Genomic DNA, 18,106 nt, shown 5'->3' on the forward strand with positions numbered 1-18,106 from the left:
GCTCTTGTTGGCTGGTCCTCATTACATGTTCGTCGTCAAACCCACTGGCTCCAGGCCATCTATAAATCACTGCTAGGCAAATCCCTGCCTTATCTTAGCTCATTGGTCACCATAGCAACACCCATCCGTAGTATGCGCTCCAGCAGGTATATCTCACTGGTCATCCCCAAAGCCAACACCTCCTTTGGCCGCCATTCCTTCCAGTTCTCTGCTGCCAATGACTGGAACGAATTGCAAAAATCTCTGAAGCTGGAGACTCTTATCTCCCTCACTAACTTTAAACATCAGTTGTCAGAGCACCTTACCGATCACTGCACCTGTACACAGCCCATCTGTAATTATCCCACCCAACTACCTCATCCCTATATTGTTATTTATTTTGCTCATTTGCACCCCAGTATCTCTATTTGAACATAATCTCTTGCACATCTGTCATTCCAGTGTCAATACTAATTGTAATTATTTTGCACTATAGCCTATTTATTGCCTTACCTCCATAACTTGCTACATTTGCACACACTGTATATATATTTTCTGTTGTATTTTTTGACTTTATGTTTTGTTTTACCCCATATGTAACTCTGTGTTGTTCTTTTTAAACGCACTGCTTTGCTTTATCTTGGCCAGGTCGCAGTTCTAAATGAGAACTTGTTCTCAACTGGCTTACCTGGTTAAATAAAGGTTAAATAAATAAATACAAATGGGGTCAGCCCTAGCCCATACAAACACATTGAATAAAATATTCACTACATTGAACAACAGATAGTCCCCCCCCCAACAAAACAAAAGGAAGTTTATTCTGAAGTGTCTGTCCTATATCTGAGAGATATTAGAAAGATCAGGATTTTTTTCCCCCATGTATTTAACCCCTTATTTTTGGCACTAAACAGTCTCCATATATACTGTACTTCCATTCAATTTTTTCAACTGGTACCAGGGCACCTTCAGACAAGTTTTGTGAGGCCTGTGGGTGTCCTAGAGCATAACAACCGAGATGTACCCTACCGGTCAAAAGTTTTAGGACACCTACTCATTCAAGGGTTTTTCTTTATTTTTACTATTTTCTACATTATAGAATAACAGTGAAGATATCAAAACTATGAAATAACACATATGGAATCATGTAGTAACCAAAAAAGTGTTAAACAAATCAAAATATATTTTATATTTGAGATTCTTCAAATCGCCACCCTTTGCCTTGATGACAGCTTTGCACACTCTTGGCATTCTCTCAACCAGCTTCACCTGGAATGCTTTTCCAACAGTCTTTAAGGAGTTCCCACATATGATTCTGATCAGTCCCTACACCCAAATGAGGGCATTGCGTTCATCCACCTCTGGCCTGCTAGCCCCCCTACCTCTGCGGAATGCAAATTAATTACTTAAAAATCATACAATGTGATTTTCTGGATTTTTGTTTTAGATTCCGTCTCTCACAGTTGAAGTGTACCTATGATAAAAATGACAGTCCTCTACATGCTTTGTAAGTAGGAAAACCTGCAAAAAAACCGGCAGTGTATCAAATACTTGTTCTCCCCACTGTATCTCTAGCTTATTCTGACAGATTTTTATGGGGATGTTTTGGTTATGCTAATTAGATTTCCGCAGCTATATGTAGAACAATCTCTGTATGCAAACACATTTACCTTCTCTCTCTCTTGCATACAATACTACACAGAACAAAAATATAAACACAACATGCTACAAGTTACAGTTCATAGGAAATCAGTCAATTGAAATAAATTCATTAGGCCCTTATCTATGAATTTCACATGGGAATACGGATATGCATCTATTGTTCATAGATACCTTTAAAAAAATGGTAGGGGTGTGGATCAGAAAACCAGTCAGTATCTGGTGTAACCACCATTTATCTCATGCAGCGCGACACATCTCTTTCGCTCAGGCTGTTGATTGTGGCCTGTGGAATGTTGTCCCACTCCTCTTCAATGGCTGTGCGAAGTTGCTGGATATTGGTGGGAACTGGAACACGCTGTTGTACATGTCGATCCAGAGTATCCCTTACATGCTCAATGGGTGACATGTCAGGTGAGTATGCAGGCCATGGAAGAACTGGGAAATGTTCAGATTCCAGGAATTGTGTACAGATCCTTGCGACATGGGGCAGTGCATTATCATGCTGAAGAATGAGGTGATGGCGACGGATGAATGGCACATCAATGGGCCTTAGGATCTCGTAACGGTATCTCTGTTCATTCAAATTGCCATCGATAAAATGCAATTGTGTTAGTTGTCCGTAGCTTATGCCTGTCCATACAATAACCCCACCGCCACCATGGGGCACTCTGTTCACGACGTTGACATCAGCAAACTGCTTGCCCACACGATGCCATACACTCTATCTGCCATCTCCCCGTTACAGTTGAAACCGGGATTCATCTGTGAAGAGCACACTTCTCCAGTGTGCCAGTGGCCATCGAAGGTGAGCATTTGCCCACTGATGTTGGTTACTACGCCAAATTGCAGTTCGGTCAAGACACCGGTGAGGACGACGAGCACGCAGATGAGCTTCCCTGAGAAGGTTTCTGACAGTTTGTGCAGAAATTCCTCGGTTGAGCAAACCCACAGTTTCATCAGCTGTCCGGGTGGCTGGTCTCAGACGATCCCGCAGGTGAAGAAGCCAGATGTGGAGGTCCTGGGTTGGCGTGGTTACACGTGGTCTGCTGTTGTGAGGCAGGTTGGACGTACTGCCAAATTCTCTAAAATGGCGTTTGAGATAGATCTTGTCGTAGAGAAATGAACATTCAATTCTCTGGCAAAACCTCTGGTGGACATTCCTGCATTCAGCATGCCAATTGCACTTTCCCTCAAAACTTGTGGCATTGTGTTTTGTGACAAAACTACACATTTTAAAGTGGCCTTTTATTGTCACCAGCACAAGGTGCATCTCTGTAATGATCATGATGTTTAATCAGCTTCTTGATATTCCACACCTGTAAGGTGGATGGATTATATTGCTAAAGGAGAAATGCTCACTAACAAGGATGTAAACATTTTGTGCACAACATTTTTAGAGAAATAAGCTTTTTGTGCATATGGAACATTTCTGGGATCTTTTATTTCAGCTCATAAAACATGGGACCAACGCTTTGCATGTTGCGTTTATATTTTTGTTCAGCATATAATAATGGGTGAAGAAGGATTTCAATATGCCCTATAAATGTCCTTACGAACGTAGCATATTGATTTTCCACACGAGATACTCATCGACTGGTGTCATCGAAGTCCCTTCCTTTGAGTGACTCACTGGTCATCCTTTCCAGCGATGCCACAAATAACTCTTTCTGCCTCTTGTCAGGGAAGTTTCTGGGGATGCCATATCATCGTAGATCAGTTGCGCTAAAGACCACCTGCATTGAATCCAAACTCAGTCCCAATACGGACAAATAGGATACGTTATTGAGTGAAGTAGTTACAACATCTGCATCTGTTATTGCATCCCTAGTTGTCGCTAAGGGAGAGAGAGAAACTGTCTGATCAACACTAATTTAAAATTCATAGGTTTCAGTGTACGCTTTTAGGAAATTAAGCAAAGCCTTCCTTGCAGTTCCAGCAAACAAGCCAGAAATGAATGGGTTTGATCTTAGAGGTCACTAGGGCATCTGCTAATGAATCTTGCTTTTCTGAGAGCCTCTTGGAGAGCCAAGCACTTAATATCAATGGAAGTGGTAACACTGCACTCCATGTAGAAATCACTTCACCCAGGCTCCTTGGATCTGTTTTTTGGTTCTGGTTATGAAAGTGCTTGAGGCATCTTTGATCTCTAATGTGAAGTGAGATAAGCCTTCTTCTATAGCAACCACAGGATGCTTGTGATTATGAGGTCATAATTAGTCGCCTTTGAAAGCTATCCTTTAATTTGTGTGAGAGATCCTTGTAACCTATTTATTTCTGAGCCTCTCTTCCTGCCTCTCCTCTGCCCCTTTCTGTCTTGCTCTCTCGACTTCACACTCTCTCTCACTCACTCTCTCACTCTCTCTCTCTCTCTCTCTCTCTCTCTCTCTCTCTCTCTCTCTCTCTCTCTCTCTCTCTCTCTCTCTCTCTCTCTCTCTCTCTCTCTCTCTCTCTCTCTCTCTCTCTCTCTCTCTCTCTCTCTCGCTCTCTCTCTCTCTCAACCTTACAGGGAAAGCAGAACCAAACATCTTGGGAATACATCTTTCATTGGAAATGACCATGGCCTGGTATCTTTTCAGGCTTTGTTTGCACAGCCAGGGATGATGTGCCCTTTACTTTATAGACTGTCGTTACAGTGATCACACCCAACTCTGCCTACCTGATGACTAGGGTGAAAACCTCTCTTTCAACATTTGGTCACGTAAATAAATTGTGGTGACACTTGAACCCTCCGTCATAAGGACGACATAATCGCTGACTCATGTGTTACTATCGTTAGACTTACGTCTTCATCCACACGATTAATTTTGTTAAGATAACGGTGACTAACTTGGACTTGGAACAATCACTTGGACACACCTTTAATTGATCTTCTTCAACCTATCATGTTATGGGATTATAATGTAGTCTGCCCTCACACTGTCGATCTTGAATGATGTTTGTTTTTCAGGCCTGACAAATGTCAAGTCTCCCATCTCAATGAAATCAACGCTGCCTTCCCCCTGACATTTCTCTAAACAAGCCACGACTGAGCCTCTACTCGGGGCAACCTGCCCGTATTCTGCATTACCAAGAAGCTAGGCACACCACCAGCATTGAGTAATTCAGCTCATTATCCAAATTAAGAGGCCAAAAATGTGTTGGTACGTTTTGCGCCAGCCTCCACAGTACATATTTTGGGGTGAGCTGAAAATGCTGATCTATTGGTTGGCGTCATCCAGGCTTTTGTTGATGTATTGTGGGAAGATTAACATAAATAGCCCCAACTCATTGGCATTCAGTGCAAGGGCGCAGTGGTCCACTCTTGAGATGCAGACATACTTTGAGAGGGAGGGTGGAAGGGGAGAAGTGAGAAGGGGACTGAAAAATAACTTATGTATGCACTGTACTGTCAAATTAGGTATTTTGGTGAAGTTTCACTTGAGTTTCACGATATGTCCAATTCTGTTTTATTTCAAATAATGAATAGTTGATTAGGTAGAACACAACTTGTTTACAGTTACTGTGCACCAAGGCTAACTTTTGTCAAGTTTCTAAGATCATCCTTTTATGGAAAATAGTGTCTGGTGCAATAACAATGATTTTTTTTAAAAATCTGATCAAGTTTGTAGTTGCCCAACGCTTGAGGCGATATGGTTGTCTCTAGGAGTGTTGTTTTTTGGATGGCCCACATTAGCAAGGCTGGACATTGGACAATAAGTGAACGAAGAACACACTGACTATTGTACAGTATTTCTCTTGGCCTCACCAGATGGCGGATAAAATCAATAGGAACATGCTGTTTTCTCTATCCTCTTTGGGAAGACTTGTCCTCGCTTATTACACATCTTTGAATAAAACAAGCTGTTTTCACAGTGTCCACTTAACACAAGTACGATTGAACAAATGAGCAGTCACTTTTTCCCTTCTTTTACTTTTCATACATCTTAGGACTGAACAGCGAAGTGACTGCTGTTGCACCCAGGGTGGTGCTGTGTGGGCTTTGAGGGAAAGACAAGGCAAACAGTCTGAACTTGTCATTATTGCCCTGTGCAGTTTGTTTAGGGAGTCTAAGGACAGATACATGTTTACACAGCCAAAGAGGGCTTAGCGGTACAGAGACGAAGACAGAATGTGGATTGCCTGTCTGCTGTGTAATTATCCCCTGGAAGGGCCATTTCTCTCTCTGCTTATCTGCCCGGACAAAGGAATGTAAATAAAAATATCTGGAACCATGCTCAGAAAACATTTAATCTCCCCTGCAAAAGCAAACCGCCATAAACCCGGAGGTTTGAGTTTGCCGGGAGTATTTGATTAGTGTTCCCAGCCTCGGCTGACCTGCTGTGGGCTGGCTGGGGCCTGGGCAGCATGTGGGGGCTGTGGAGTCTGCAGGTGTTGCTGGGCAGGGAATCCCGCAGCATTTAATAGTTGTCAGGCTGTTTGCTATCAAAACAACCCTCACAAACAAAGTGACACACACTGGATGACTATTGAAGTTTTAGAAATAAAATAGATGAGTATCGAACTTGTCACATTGCGATTGTTTATATCATTATATGTGACCGGCTGTATATGATAGAAGGTAGCCTTAAACATAACCAGAGGGGCCAACTAACCTGATCTACAGTGTAGAAAAGGCACATGTTGGCAGATGTTGAAGGTTAAGTGATCCACCCACTGGAAAGCAGGCTGTCACTCAACACTCCCCCCGCGGGCTGAATCTAGACCCAGACTGAGATGGTGATTTAACATCTTGCTGTGAAGATGCTACAGTGTTTTGATACTATTCCAACTCATCTGTTCCCATGTTTTGTAGAACACATGGCATGCAATGCATGTGTTTGGTGGAATGCATTTATAAATCACTGTGAAAGTCACAGCTACATTTTTTAGGGTTTTGTTGTTGAGGGCACTTACTGGAAGTCCGTCTAAATAGGTGGTGCAGTTGAGAATTCTGAACATGTTGAATTCTATACAGGATTTTTGAGAGTTACCAGCGAGGCTGTAATGTAAAATAATTTATCAGAACGCAGCGAGGGGTCTTGAACCACTAAAATTGGAGTCGTTTGGAATGTACCAGAGACATGTTCTAACCTAGTCCAAAGCCTCAGGTTAAAGTACAGCGCTGACCTAAATTACACCAGAGCATTTCCATGAATTCTGTGGAACTGTGCATGACTGTATGCCAACTTTGGCTTTCTTCCTTTCATAGCAGATGGAGCCCAGCCCGAGCTTTTCATTTTCCACGAGTTGTGCGCCCTAAAGAAGGATGAAGGGCCCTGCAAGGCATTAAAGGAGCGCTTCTATTTCGAAATTGACACGGGCCGCTGCGAGGCCTTCAAGTTCAGTGGCTGCAGAGGCAACGCCAACAATTTTGAGACCTTGGAAGCGTGTGAGGGAATGTGCCTAGTGTCTGGTGAGTTGTTGGACCCTTTCTCTGATTTCTCTGCAGGTCAAATGTGAAAATGTGCCTCAGTTGATATGTGGAAAATCCTTCCTTTTTCTACCAGGGAACATTCTGCATATTCAGAGAGACACTTGTTATTTTATTTTATTTAGACAGCTGAAGCAAGCATACACATTTTGTTCGGATATGTACCTTTTATAGTATATACTTCCTTTACTACAGTTGAAGTCGGAAGTTTACATACACAGGTTGGAGTCATTAAAACTCGTTTTTCAACCACTCCACAAATTTCTTGTTAACAAACTATAGTTTTGGCAAGTCGGTTAGGACATCATCTTTGTGCATGACACAAGTAATTTTTCCAACAATTGTTTACAGACCAGATTATTTCACTTATAATTCACTGTATCACAATTCCAGTGGGTCAGAAGTTTACATACACTAAGTTGACTGTGCCTTTAAACAGCTTGGAAAATTCCAGAAAATGATGTCTTGGCTTTAGAAGCTTCTGATGGGCTAATTGACATCATTTGAGTCAATTGGAGGTGTACCTGTGGATGTATTTCATGGCCTACCTTCAAACTCAGTGCCTCTTTGCTTGACATCATGGGAAAATCTAAATAAATCAGCCAAGACCTCAGAAAAAAAATGGTAGACCTCCACAAGTCTGGTTCATCCTTGGGATCAATTTCCAAACGCCTGAAGGTACCACGTTAATCTGTACAAACAATAGTACACAAGTATAAACAACATGGGACCATGCAGCTGCCATACCGCTCAGGAAGGAGATGCGTTCTGTCTCCTAGAGATGAATGTACTTTGATGCGAAAAGTACAAATCAATACCAGAACAACAGCAAAGGACCTTGTGAAGATGCTGGAGGAAACCGGTACAAAAGTATCTATATCCACAGTAAAACTAGTCCTATATCGACATAACCTGAAAGGCCGCTCAGCCAGGAAGAAGCCACTGTTCCAAAACTTTTTGGAGAAATGTCCTCTGGTCTGATGAAACTAAAATAGAACTGTTTGGCCATAATGACCATCATTATGTTTGGAGGAAAAGGGGGAAAGCTTGCAAGCCGCAGAACACCATCCAAACCGTGAAGCACGGGGATGGCAGCATCATGCTGTGGGGGTGCTTTTCTGGTGCACTAAAATGTATGGCATCAAGAGGAAGGAAAATAATGTGGATATATTGAAGCAACATCTCAAGACATCAGTCAGGAAGTTAAACCTTGGTCGCAAATGGGTCTTCCAAATGGACAATGACCCCAAGCATCCTTCCAAAGTTGTGGCAAAATGGCTTAAGGACAACATAGTCAAGGTATTGGAGTGGCCATCACAAAGCCCTGACCTCAATCCTATAGAACATTTGTGGGCAGAACTGAAAAAGCGTGTGTGAGCAAGGATGCCTAGAAACCTGACTCAGTTACACCAGCTCTGTCAGGAGGAATGGGCCAAAATTCACCCAACTTATTGTGGGAAGCTTGTGGAAGGCTACCTGAAACGTTTGACCCAAGTTAAACAATTTAATGGCAATGCTACCAAATACTAATTGAGTGTATGTATCTTCTGACCCACTGGGTATGTGATGAAATAAATAAAAGCTGAAATAAATCATTCTCTCTACCATTATTCAGACATTTCACATTCTTAAAATAAAGTGGTGATCCTAACTGACCTAAAACAGGGAATTTTTACTAGGATTAAATGTCAGGAATTGTGAAAAACTGAGTTTAAATGTATTTGGCTAAGGTGTATGTAAACTTCCGACTTCAACTGTATGTTCCCTGGTCAACTTCTTCCCTGGTTGCTATGTTATTGGTTTGAGTCTTCAAAACAATCATCAGCCGTGTTACCAACGTATCAAAATAGATTAGACATTATCTTTGAGACAATAAACACAATGACATCATCGACGTAGTTGCTTTGGAATGCAGGTTTTATTGAATGATAGTAGGTAGTTCCCAGTGTCCTATCATATGTTCAAATAAGCAATATAGTTTTAGTGCTTTATGGTTTTGGGAGGAACGCAATCGTTGTTTTCACTTTCATAAGACTGTCAGACCAAACATTTACTCCCAAACACATTCCCATAATGCACCCAGTGCCATTTAGAGGAAACCTGGATGTTTTTCTATCAAATTATCAGCCAAATCTATTGGCAAGACTGGGACAATGACGCTGTTGGCTGATTGGCTATGTGCACAGCAAATGATTCAGTGTTAAATAACACTGTAAGAGTGGGACCACATACTCCAGTGTTTTCCAAACTCGGTCCTCGGGACCCCAAGGGGTGCACGTTTTGTTTTTTGCTAGTGATGGGGAAACTAAGCTTCCTGAATCATTGAGCATTTCCAGCCAGTTGTGTCGAAAATAGGTTCATTCCGCAAGGCTTTGAGCAACATGGTTTACACTATTGGCACCTGCTGGTCAAAATAATTTATTACAGATGACGTCGCACACACTCTAGCGTGCGCAGGGTAGCCTTTTTGTCTTCTACCGAAACCAATACCAAACCAAGCAGGTGGTGTTTGACAAAACGAAGCTTCGGACGTCATTGATCACGTGCTTCTGATAAAGTGATAAGCATCGGCACAGTGCTTCAAAGTAAACTGCTTAGCTATTTCGATGCATGCCTCAGCGCTCCGGTATCAAACGTAACATCACTATTTTCCCCCTCCCCTAACACTACACAGCTGATTCAAATTATGAAAGACGGATGATTAGTTGATTATTTGAGTCAGCTGTGTAGTGCTAGGGCAAAAACCAAAATGTGCACCCCTTGGGGCCCGAGGACTGAGTTTGGGAAACCCTGATATACACACTGGAACCAGTGTTAAATTAACACACTACTTAGTGCAGTGGTTTCCAACTCCGGTCCTTGTGTACCCCCAACAGCACACATTTTTGTTGTAGCCCCGGACAAACATACCTGATTCAACTCATTGAGGGTCTGATGATTAGTTGACAAGTTGAATCAGGTGTACTTGTCCGAGGCTACAATAAAAATGTGTACGCTTAGGGGTAATCGAAGACTGGAGTTAGGAACCACTGGCTTAGTGTAAAACCTTATTTGAATATTTCCCAGGGTACCTTGCCTTTTGAGTGAATTGTAGAGTTACCAGCCATGTCTGTATTTGTTAGTGACAGAGACATTGTTGTTGCATTCATAATTTTTTTTTGTCAAATGGACTTCACCAAATGAGATCCTAAGTGAATGTTATCGTAAAAAAATAAAATGTATGTATATATATATATATATATATATATATATTTTTTAATGCAACACGATACCAAACGTGTTTCATAAGGCCTTATTTTGAAGGCATAGTTTTACTCTAATACAGGAGCCTGAACCTTATACACAGTACTTTGAACCAAAACCACTCTTTGGTGTAACATAACCCCAGTGTTGGTGTTAATAACCATAGTTGAACCAAACCCACGCCCATCATTGTCATATTTCCTAGCATGCGCCACTGCAGGTAGATTTTTTTTATAATTGTTTTTGCATGTATATTGATTGAATGATTTATCTTACGCTACACAAAGATAAATAACATACCTTTTTCCAAACTAGATTTTTTTGCATCCGTTACTGAAATGGTTGTTCCAGTTTGAATGGCTTACATAGTCTCCCCGCAATGTTCCAAACACTGGCAGTCATTCTGAATACAATTTGCAGGTGAATGAAAATGTTGGCTATTCTAACTCTGGGTGTCTTCCAATACGGATTACACATCACCTTGCAAGCTAGCATAATGTGACTTACCGGTATGGTTGCAAACTCTACTTGCAAGCCTGATATGGCCTGTAAACAAACTGTGAGTGTCAGGCCACTGTATTAGGGTTACAGTAGGCCTCAAAATAAGGCATTTTGGGAAATGTAATTTATTGTCATAAGTTTAATGATAATTATCACCTAAGAACTAGTGAAAGCCATTACATTTAAAATAAATTAATTCAACAACCACATCTCTGGCACTAAAAATGCAGTCATGGGTGGTAACTCCACAATTCACGCGAAAAGGCAAGACACATTGGGAAATTATGTTGGCGGCATGGCTTAGTGGGGGCGTGGCTTTCAGTTAGATATTTTTGGCCACCCGTGAGTGGAAGTGTTTTACCAGTTTATGTGGTCTATGGTAGAGTAATATTGTTACCATTAACAAGGAACAAATGGATTTGTCATTGTGGTGGTATTATATAGATGTAACTTGATTGAATGCATTTGCGTTTCTGATTTGATTATCTTATATTGGATCAGATACTTATTATTTTAGTTGTTTACTATTTTGAATTCTAACTAAATTGATTAAGATTATTATTTTGATGTGGGAAAAAACGAATAAAATGACCTATAACTAAAGCTACAAATTAAGTGTTTGTTCCCCTTTAGGAACAAATCGCAGCTTTTTTTCTAAGAGTGTAATACAGTGGCCTGAAACTCCAGAGTGGCGCAGTGGTCTAAGGCACTGCATCGCAGTGCTTGAGTTGTCACTACAGACCCCCTGGTTCGATTCCAGGCTGTATCACAACCAGCCGTGATTGGGAGTCCCATAGGGCAGCGCGCAATTGGCCCAGCGTAGTCCGGGTTTGGCCGGTGTAGGCCGTCATTGTAAATAAGAATTTGTTCTTAACTGACTTGCCTAGTTAAATAAAGGTTAAATTAAAAAATTAAAAAACATCAGGCCTGCAAGTCACATTAATTTCTATTGGGGATGGGGATATCCGACATTTGGAAATTCTTTATCACCCCCAACCTGCATTCAGAATTGACTGCAAAGGTTGGGAAGACTAAGATATGAGACTACCTAAAGCATCTAAACTGGAACAACCATTTCAGTAATGGGTGCAATATGTCCAAGTAGCATATTGGATTAGTTTAGAAAATGCATGTAATTTATATTTGAGAAGCATAAAATTAATTATGCAATCAACGTACAGTACATGCAGAAACATAGATATTGAAACAAACAATTCTTTAAAATGTTAAGGGTCCTGAACAGTCATTCTGAAAAGTACTTCTTCCTCTCATGGCTAACTACCAGGCAGTTTGAAAAGACAGGCTGTGGGTGGGGAGTTTATATTTATGAGCTCAGCTTGACTGACAGTTCTTTGAAATGCCTATGTCAAGCAGTGAGCAGTGTTGCAGTAATATAATCTCAAACAAATTTGGTGATACACAAAGCTACTCAAACATTTAAATCGCATCAATGATATACAGAGCTTTCAGAACGTATTCAGACCCATTCCCTTTTTCAAAATGTTGCCTTATTCTAAAATGGAGTAAATTATATTTTTTTCCTCATCAATCTACGTCTGGAGGAAACCTGGCACCATCCCTACGGTGAAGCATGGTGTTGGCAGCATCATGATGTGGGGATGTTTTTCAGTGGCAGGGACTGGGAGACTAGTCAGGATCGATGGAAAGATGAACGGAGCAAAGTACAGAGAGATCCTTGATGAAAACCTGCTCCAGAGTGCTCAAGACCTCAGCAGCACCTTCCAACAGGACAACGAGCCTAAGCACACAGCCAAGACAAAGCAGGAGTGGCTTCGGGACAAGTCTCTGAATGTCCTTGAGTGGCCCAGCCAGAGCCTGGACTTGAACCAGATCGAACATCTCTGGAAAGACCTGAAAATAGCTGTGCAGCAACGCTCCCCATCCAACCTGACAGGGCTTGAGAGGATCTGCAGAGAAGAATGGGAGAAACTCCCCAAATACAGGTGTGCCAAGCTTGTAAAGTCATAGCCAAGAAGAATCGAGGCTGTAATCGCTGCCAAAGGTGTTTCAACAAAGTACTGAGTAAAGGGTCTGAATACTTATGTAAATGTAATATTTCAGTTTTAATTTTTTTTATGAATTTGCAAAAATGTCTATTAACCTGTTTTGACTTTGTCATTATGGGATGTTGTGTGTAGATTGATGAGGGAAAAAAACAATTTAATCAATTTTAGAATGAGGCTGAAACGTAACAAAATGTGGAAAAAGTCAAGGGGTCTGAATACTTTCCGAATGCCCTGTATATACAGTACCAGTCAAAAGTTTGGACACACCTACTCATTCAAGGGTTTTTCTTTATTTTTACTATTTTCTACATTGTAGAATAATAGTGAAGACATCACAACTATGAAATAACACATATGGAATCATGTAGTAACCAAAAAAGTGTTAAACAAATCAAAATATATGTTATATTTGAGATTCTTCAAATAGCCACCCTTTGCCTTGATGATAGCTTTGCACACTCTTGGCATTCTCTCAACCAACTTCACGAGGTAGTCACCTGGAATGCATTTCAATTAACAGGTGTGCCTTAAAAGTTAATTTGTGGAATTTATTTCCTTCTTAATGCGTTTGAGCCAATCAGTTGTGTTGTGACAAGGTAGGGGTGGTATACAGAAGATAGCCCTATTTGGTAAAATACCATATTATAGGTCTTCCGAGTGGCGCAGTGGTCTAAGGCTGTGTCACTAGAGATCCTGGTTCGTATCCAGGCTCTGTCGTAGCCGGCCGCGACTGGGAGACCCATGGGGTGGCGCACAATTGGCCCAGAGTCGTCCAGGGTATGGGAGGGAATGGCCGGCAGGGATGTAGCTCAGTTGGTAGAGCATGGCGTTTTTAATGCCAGGGTTGTGGGTTTGATTCCCACGGGGGGGCAGTATGAAAAAAATTATAATGTATGCACTCACTACCTGTAAGTCGCTCTGGATAAGAGCGTCTGCTAAATGACTAAAATGTAAATGTAAATGTAATGGCAAGAACAGCTCAAATAAGCAAAGAGAAACGACAGTCCATCAATACTTTAAGACATGAAGGTCAGTCAATCCGGAAAATTTCAAGAACTTTGAACGTTTCTTCAAGTGCAGTCGCAAAAACATCAAGCACTATGATGAAACTGTCTCTCATGAGGACCACCACAGGAAAGGAAGACCCAGAGTTACCTCTGGTGCAGAGGATAAGTTCATTAGAGTTAACTGCACCTCAGATTACAGCCCAAATAAATGCTTCACAGAGTTCAAGTAACAGACACATCTCAACATCAACTGTTCAGAGGAGACTGTGTGAATCAGGCCTTCATGGTCGAATTGCTGCAAAGAAACCACTACTAAAGGACACCTATAAGAAGAAGAGACTTGCTTGGGCCAAGAAACACGAGCTATGGACATTAGACTGGTGGAAATCTGTCCTTTGGTCTGATGAGTCCAAATTTGAGATTTTGTGTTCCAACTGCTGTGTCTTTGTGAGACGCAGAGTAGGATGATCTCTGCATGTGTGGTTCCCACTCTGAAGCATGGAGGAGGAGGTGTGATGGTGTGGGGGTGCTTTGCTGGTGACACTGTCAGTGATTTATTTAGAATTCAAGGCACACTTAACCAGCATGGCTACCACAGCATTCTGCAGCGATACACCATCCCATCTGGTTTGTGCTTAGTGGGACTATCATTTGTGTTCAACAGGACACAGGCTGTGTAAGGGCTATTTGACCAAGAAGGAGAGTGATGGAGTGCTGCATCAGATGACCTGGCCTCCACAATCACCCGACCTCAACCCATTTGAGATGGTTTGGGATGAGTTGGACCGCAGAGTGAAGGAAAAGCAGCCAACAAGTGCTCAGCATATGTGGGAACTCCTTCAAGACTGTTGGAAAAGCATTCCTCATGAAGCTGGTTGAGAGAATGCCAAGAGTGTGCAAAGCTGTCATCAAGGCATAGGGTGGCTACTTTGAAGAATCTCAAATATAAAATATATTTTGATTTGTTTTAACACTTTTTTGGTTACTACATGATTCCATATGTGTTATTTCATAGTGTTGATGTCTTCACTAGTATTCTACAATGTAGAAAATAGTAAAAATAAAGAAAAACCCTTGAAGGAGGAAGTGTGTCCAAACTTTTGATTGGTACTGTATATATTTGTTTGTAATCTTCCATTCGGGTTGTCTCTTGTGATGCACTTCACAGCAGCAATGATGGATGTGTTGACTTGACAACTGCATCTGAGTTTTGAACGACCACCCCCCCTTTTGTTCCATGCTGGCTGAAGACCTAGCTAGCCAGTAACTAGCTAACAACAGACATAGATGAAAGGGGAAACATATAAGTATCTTTGCCATAGATGAATAGGGTAAATTCTTTATTACATTTGCTGACACCCTACAGTCACATTTTGACACCAATAGAAAAGCTATCTAGCTATATAAGGCACGCCCCTCTGCAAACACGCCTTCTCCGATGTTGGTTACAAGGCAGTACTTATTTAAATTAGGTAAGAGAATATCATGTTACCATTGGTGTATTAAAATGAGAGTTAAGGTGATGTCACCCTGTTCCCTTAATGATGAATCCAAGTGTTTGACATTGGGGAGGGGACCAGTAACTTTATGATCAAACTTTATCAATGTAGAAGGAACAGTGATTTTTTTCTGATCCAGTTTCCTTCAAATATCATCAAATTTCATGAAAAAAATATTTTTTAATGAACAATTCCCACTTTTATGAAATACATATTGTATTGTGTTAAATAATGTAATTTTAATGAGAACATAGTCGCTCAGGATCTTACTTGGTGAAGTCCATAGGACTGAACATGGATGAAGGCAACAACCATGTCTCTGTCACTAAGAAATATAGTTCATGGGTGGTAACTCTACAATTCACCCGAAAGGCACTCTGGGAAATAAGGCTTTACATTTACATTTTAGTCATTTAGCAGACGCTCTTATCCAGAGCGACATACAGTTAGTGAGTGCATACATTTCCATACTGGCCCCCCGTGGGAAACGAACCAAGAACCCTAGTGTTGCAAGCGCCATGCTCTACCAACTGAGCTACAGGGGACTACACCATTACACCATGTGTCAAACTCATTCCACGGAGGGCCGAGTGTCTGCGGGTTTTCGCTCCTCCCTTGTATTTGGTTGATGAATTAAGGTCACTAATTAGTAAGGAACTCCCCTCACCTGGTTGTCTAGGTCTTAAAAAAACAAAAATCAGCAGACACTAGGCCCTCATGGGGTGTCTATAACGTTCCACACTTTCAGTGTTAATTTAACACTGGAGAATTTGCTGTGTAGCACTTCTCCAGGTGTTCAAAGCATTTTACACTGTATGCGAGAAACTCACCTCATTCACTACCAATAAGTAGCCCCCACCTAAGGCTCTCTAGACCTTAGTCATGCAGTCACACACTGTTCCATGCTTGTGGCAAGGCATTGTCGTCATCTTAATGTGCCAACAAGGACAAAGAAAAACTGAATTACTCAGCGACGCCCCCGGCTCATTTCATAGGTTTACAGCTCTTTGGCTACAGAGGGCCATATCTCATTACCCCTGCTGGGTCAGGCCATTATGTCTCACATAATGGCCTGACCCCCCCCCACTGCAGCGCCAGTGGATGTAGGGAGAAGAGCATTTTATGTTTTGTAATAGTGTTGAATGAAAACGTAGACATGAACATAAAAACAGCAGCTCTTTGCTGTATTCTTTGACAGTCTCTCTCTGGTCATGGTTTTAAAAGTCATGAAATCTCATGTAGGCTAGTATCAAACTTTGCTGTGGCCGGGGTCGTGGAAGCTGTGGGCATGCAGATTTGAGCCATCCAATTGGCCAACGCAGTAGGCACACTCGATTTAGCCACAGATCTCCCAGTCTGCCAGGTAGGCAGAGTTTGTCTTTTCAGACAAATTAAATGGTTAAAAATGGGAACACTTTGCCTTCCCGGTGTGCAGGGCTTCTGAATCAAGTGCACCTACCACCAACAGCGCAACACGAAGGAATGCGATCGCGATCGATCGGTTGGTGACCACTGGCTTAGAAGAATGGGGGCTGGCAAGATTGTGGGGGAGCCCTCTTTAGATAATGACTCTAACTGTAGTGTAGAGCTCTGATTTAATTTCACTTGCTCCTAGAAATATCCAATACACATTTATTCAGTTCTGCCAATTTAGGCCCGTAATCTAATATAGCCGCATTGTGTGGAAGTCTCGTCAAAGCTTATCCTGCCAACTGTGAACAACCATAACCTTTTTGACATTGCTCCATAAATTATATATAAATCTATTTACATTTGTGTGGCAACATCTCCGAGAAGCCTCTGCAGACGAGTGGGCATCTGTGGTCAATGCGATTATGGGAGTGCCAACGTGTCAGAGGGTCTCTGCGTCAAGGCTTAACCCTGTTTTATTTCTAGCTTGTAAAACTCTTAATGCCTCTTTTACAGGCAGGGGTATCAAGTTAGTCCTGATGAAGTCACAGTCCTGTTATGGGATTCATTGGAGAATGAGTACCTCCATCTAGTGGCAAATGGCTTTTAATACATCTGTAAGGGAATACAATGGCCCTGATTTGAAAACTCTTAAAATACCTTCCTTCCTGTCTCCCTCACTTCCTCGTGGATCTGTCACCTCTGTAATGTTGTAAGCAAGCTTTCCACAACATTGCTTTCACCAGTTATGTCATGTCAGATCAATGGTTACTTCAAGGATGGGAGGAGGGAAGGATGTATTGTAAGAGTATTAGAATCGAGCCTTAGTGTATTGGAAAACTCCTTTACCTGAAATAGTCCAGTGAAAATGTCATGTTGTAAAACAACCATATCCTTGAAAGACAGAGGGTCATATTATTATTCCGATGGGTCACCAGTAATTCACCACCAAAACACAGATCGCTTTTTCCACCTTAGATGCCTTTCGGGTGAATCACTGTTTTAAATTATTCAGCGGGCTGGATTTTAATCTTTCATCACTCAAACATGAAAAGAAAAGTCTCTGCTCTCTATTTGTTGTGTTACTGTTAAGGTCAATGTCATTCTGGTTTTTACGCGGTCAGGTAAAGCATTGTCCCGAAATTTAAAAGGACATGATATTTGGTGATAAAGTGATAAACAGTAGTATATTTGAACAGCAAACTAATTATTCACAACATATTTGAGGATGACACTGGCACAGTTATTAGAATGGTCTCAGACAGACTCTTCTAGACTTCTATTAATCTGGTAGAAGACAGAGAGGCTGCGAGACTGGATTAGTACAAACACTGCTTTAACAGCGTATGATTTTACATACTGTATTCATGA

General features: G+C 41.5%; 1 protein-coding gene across 2 annotated transcripts in view; it reads left to right on the forward strand.

Moving 5' to 3' along the window:
• Nucleotides 1–18,106, forward strand: part of LOC311129092 (tissue factor pathway inhibitor-like) — a 55,516-nt gene that overhangs the window by 26,786 nt on the left and 10,624 nt on the right. Inside the window, exon 2 of one of the 2 annotated variants that reach the window (XM_084161363.1) lies at nucleotides 6,827–7,030. In XM_084161363.1, the coding sequence (XP_084017489.1) occupies nucleotides 6,827–7,030 (204 nt within the window). The remainder of the gene's footprint in view (nucleotides 1–6,826; nucleotides 7,031–18,106) is intronic. The other variant, XM_084161364.1, reaches the window with a different exon arrangement.

The sequence above is a fragment of the Coregonus lavaretus genome, assembly GCF_964263955.1.
Source record: "Coregonus lavaretus genome assembly, chromosome: 5".
NCBI lineage: Eukaryota > Metazoa > Chordata > Actinopteri > Salmoniformes > Salmonidae > Coregonus > Coregonus lavaretus.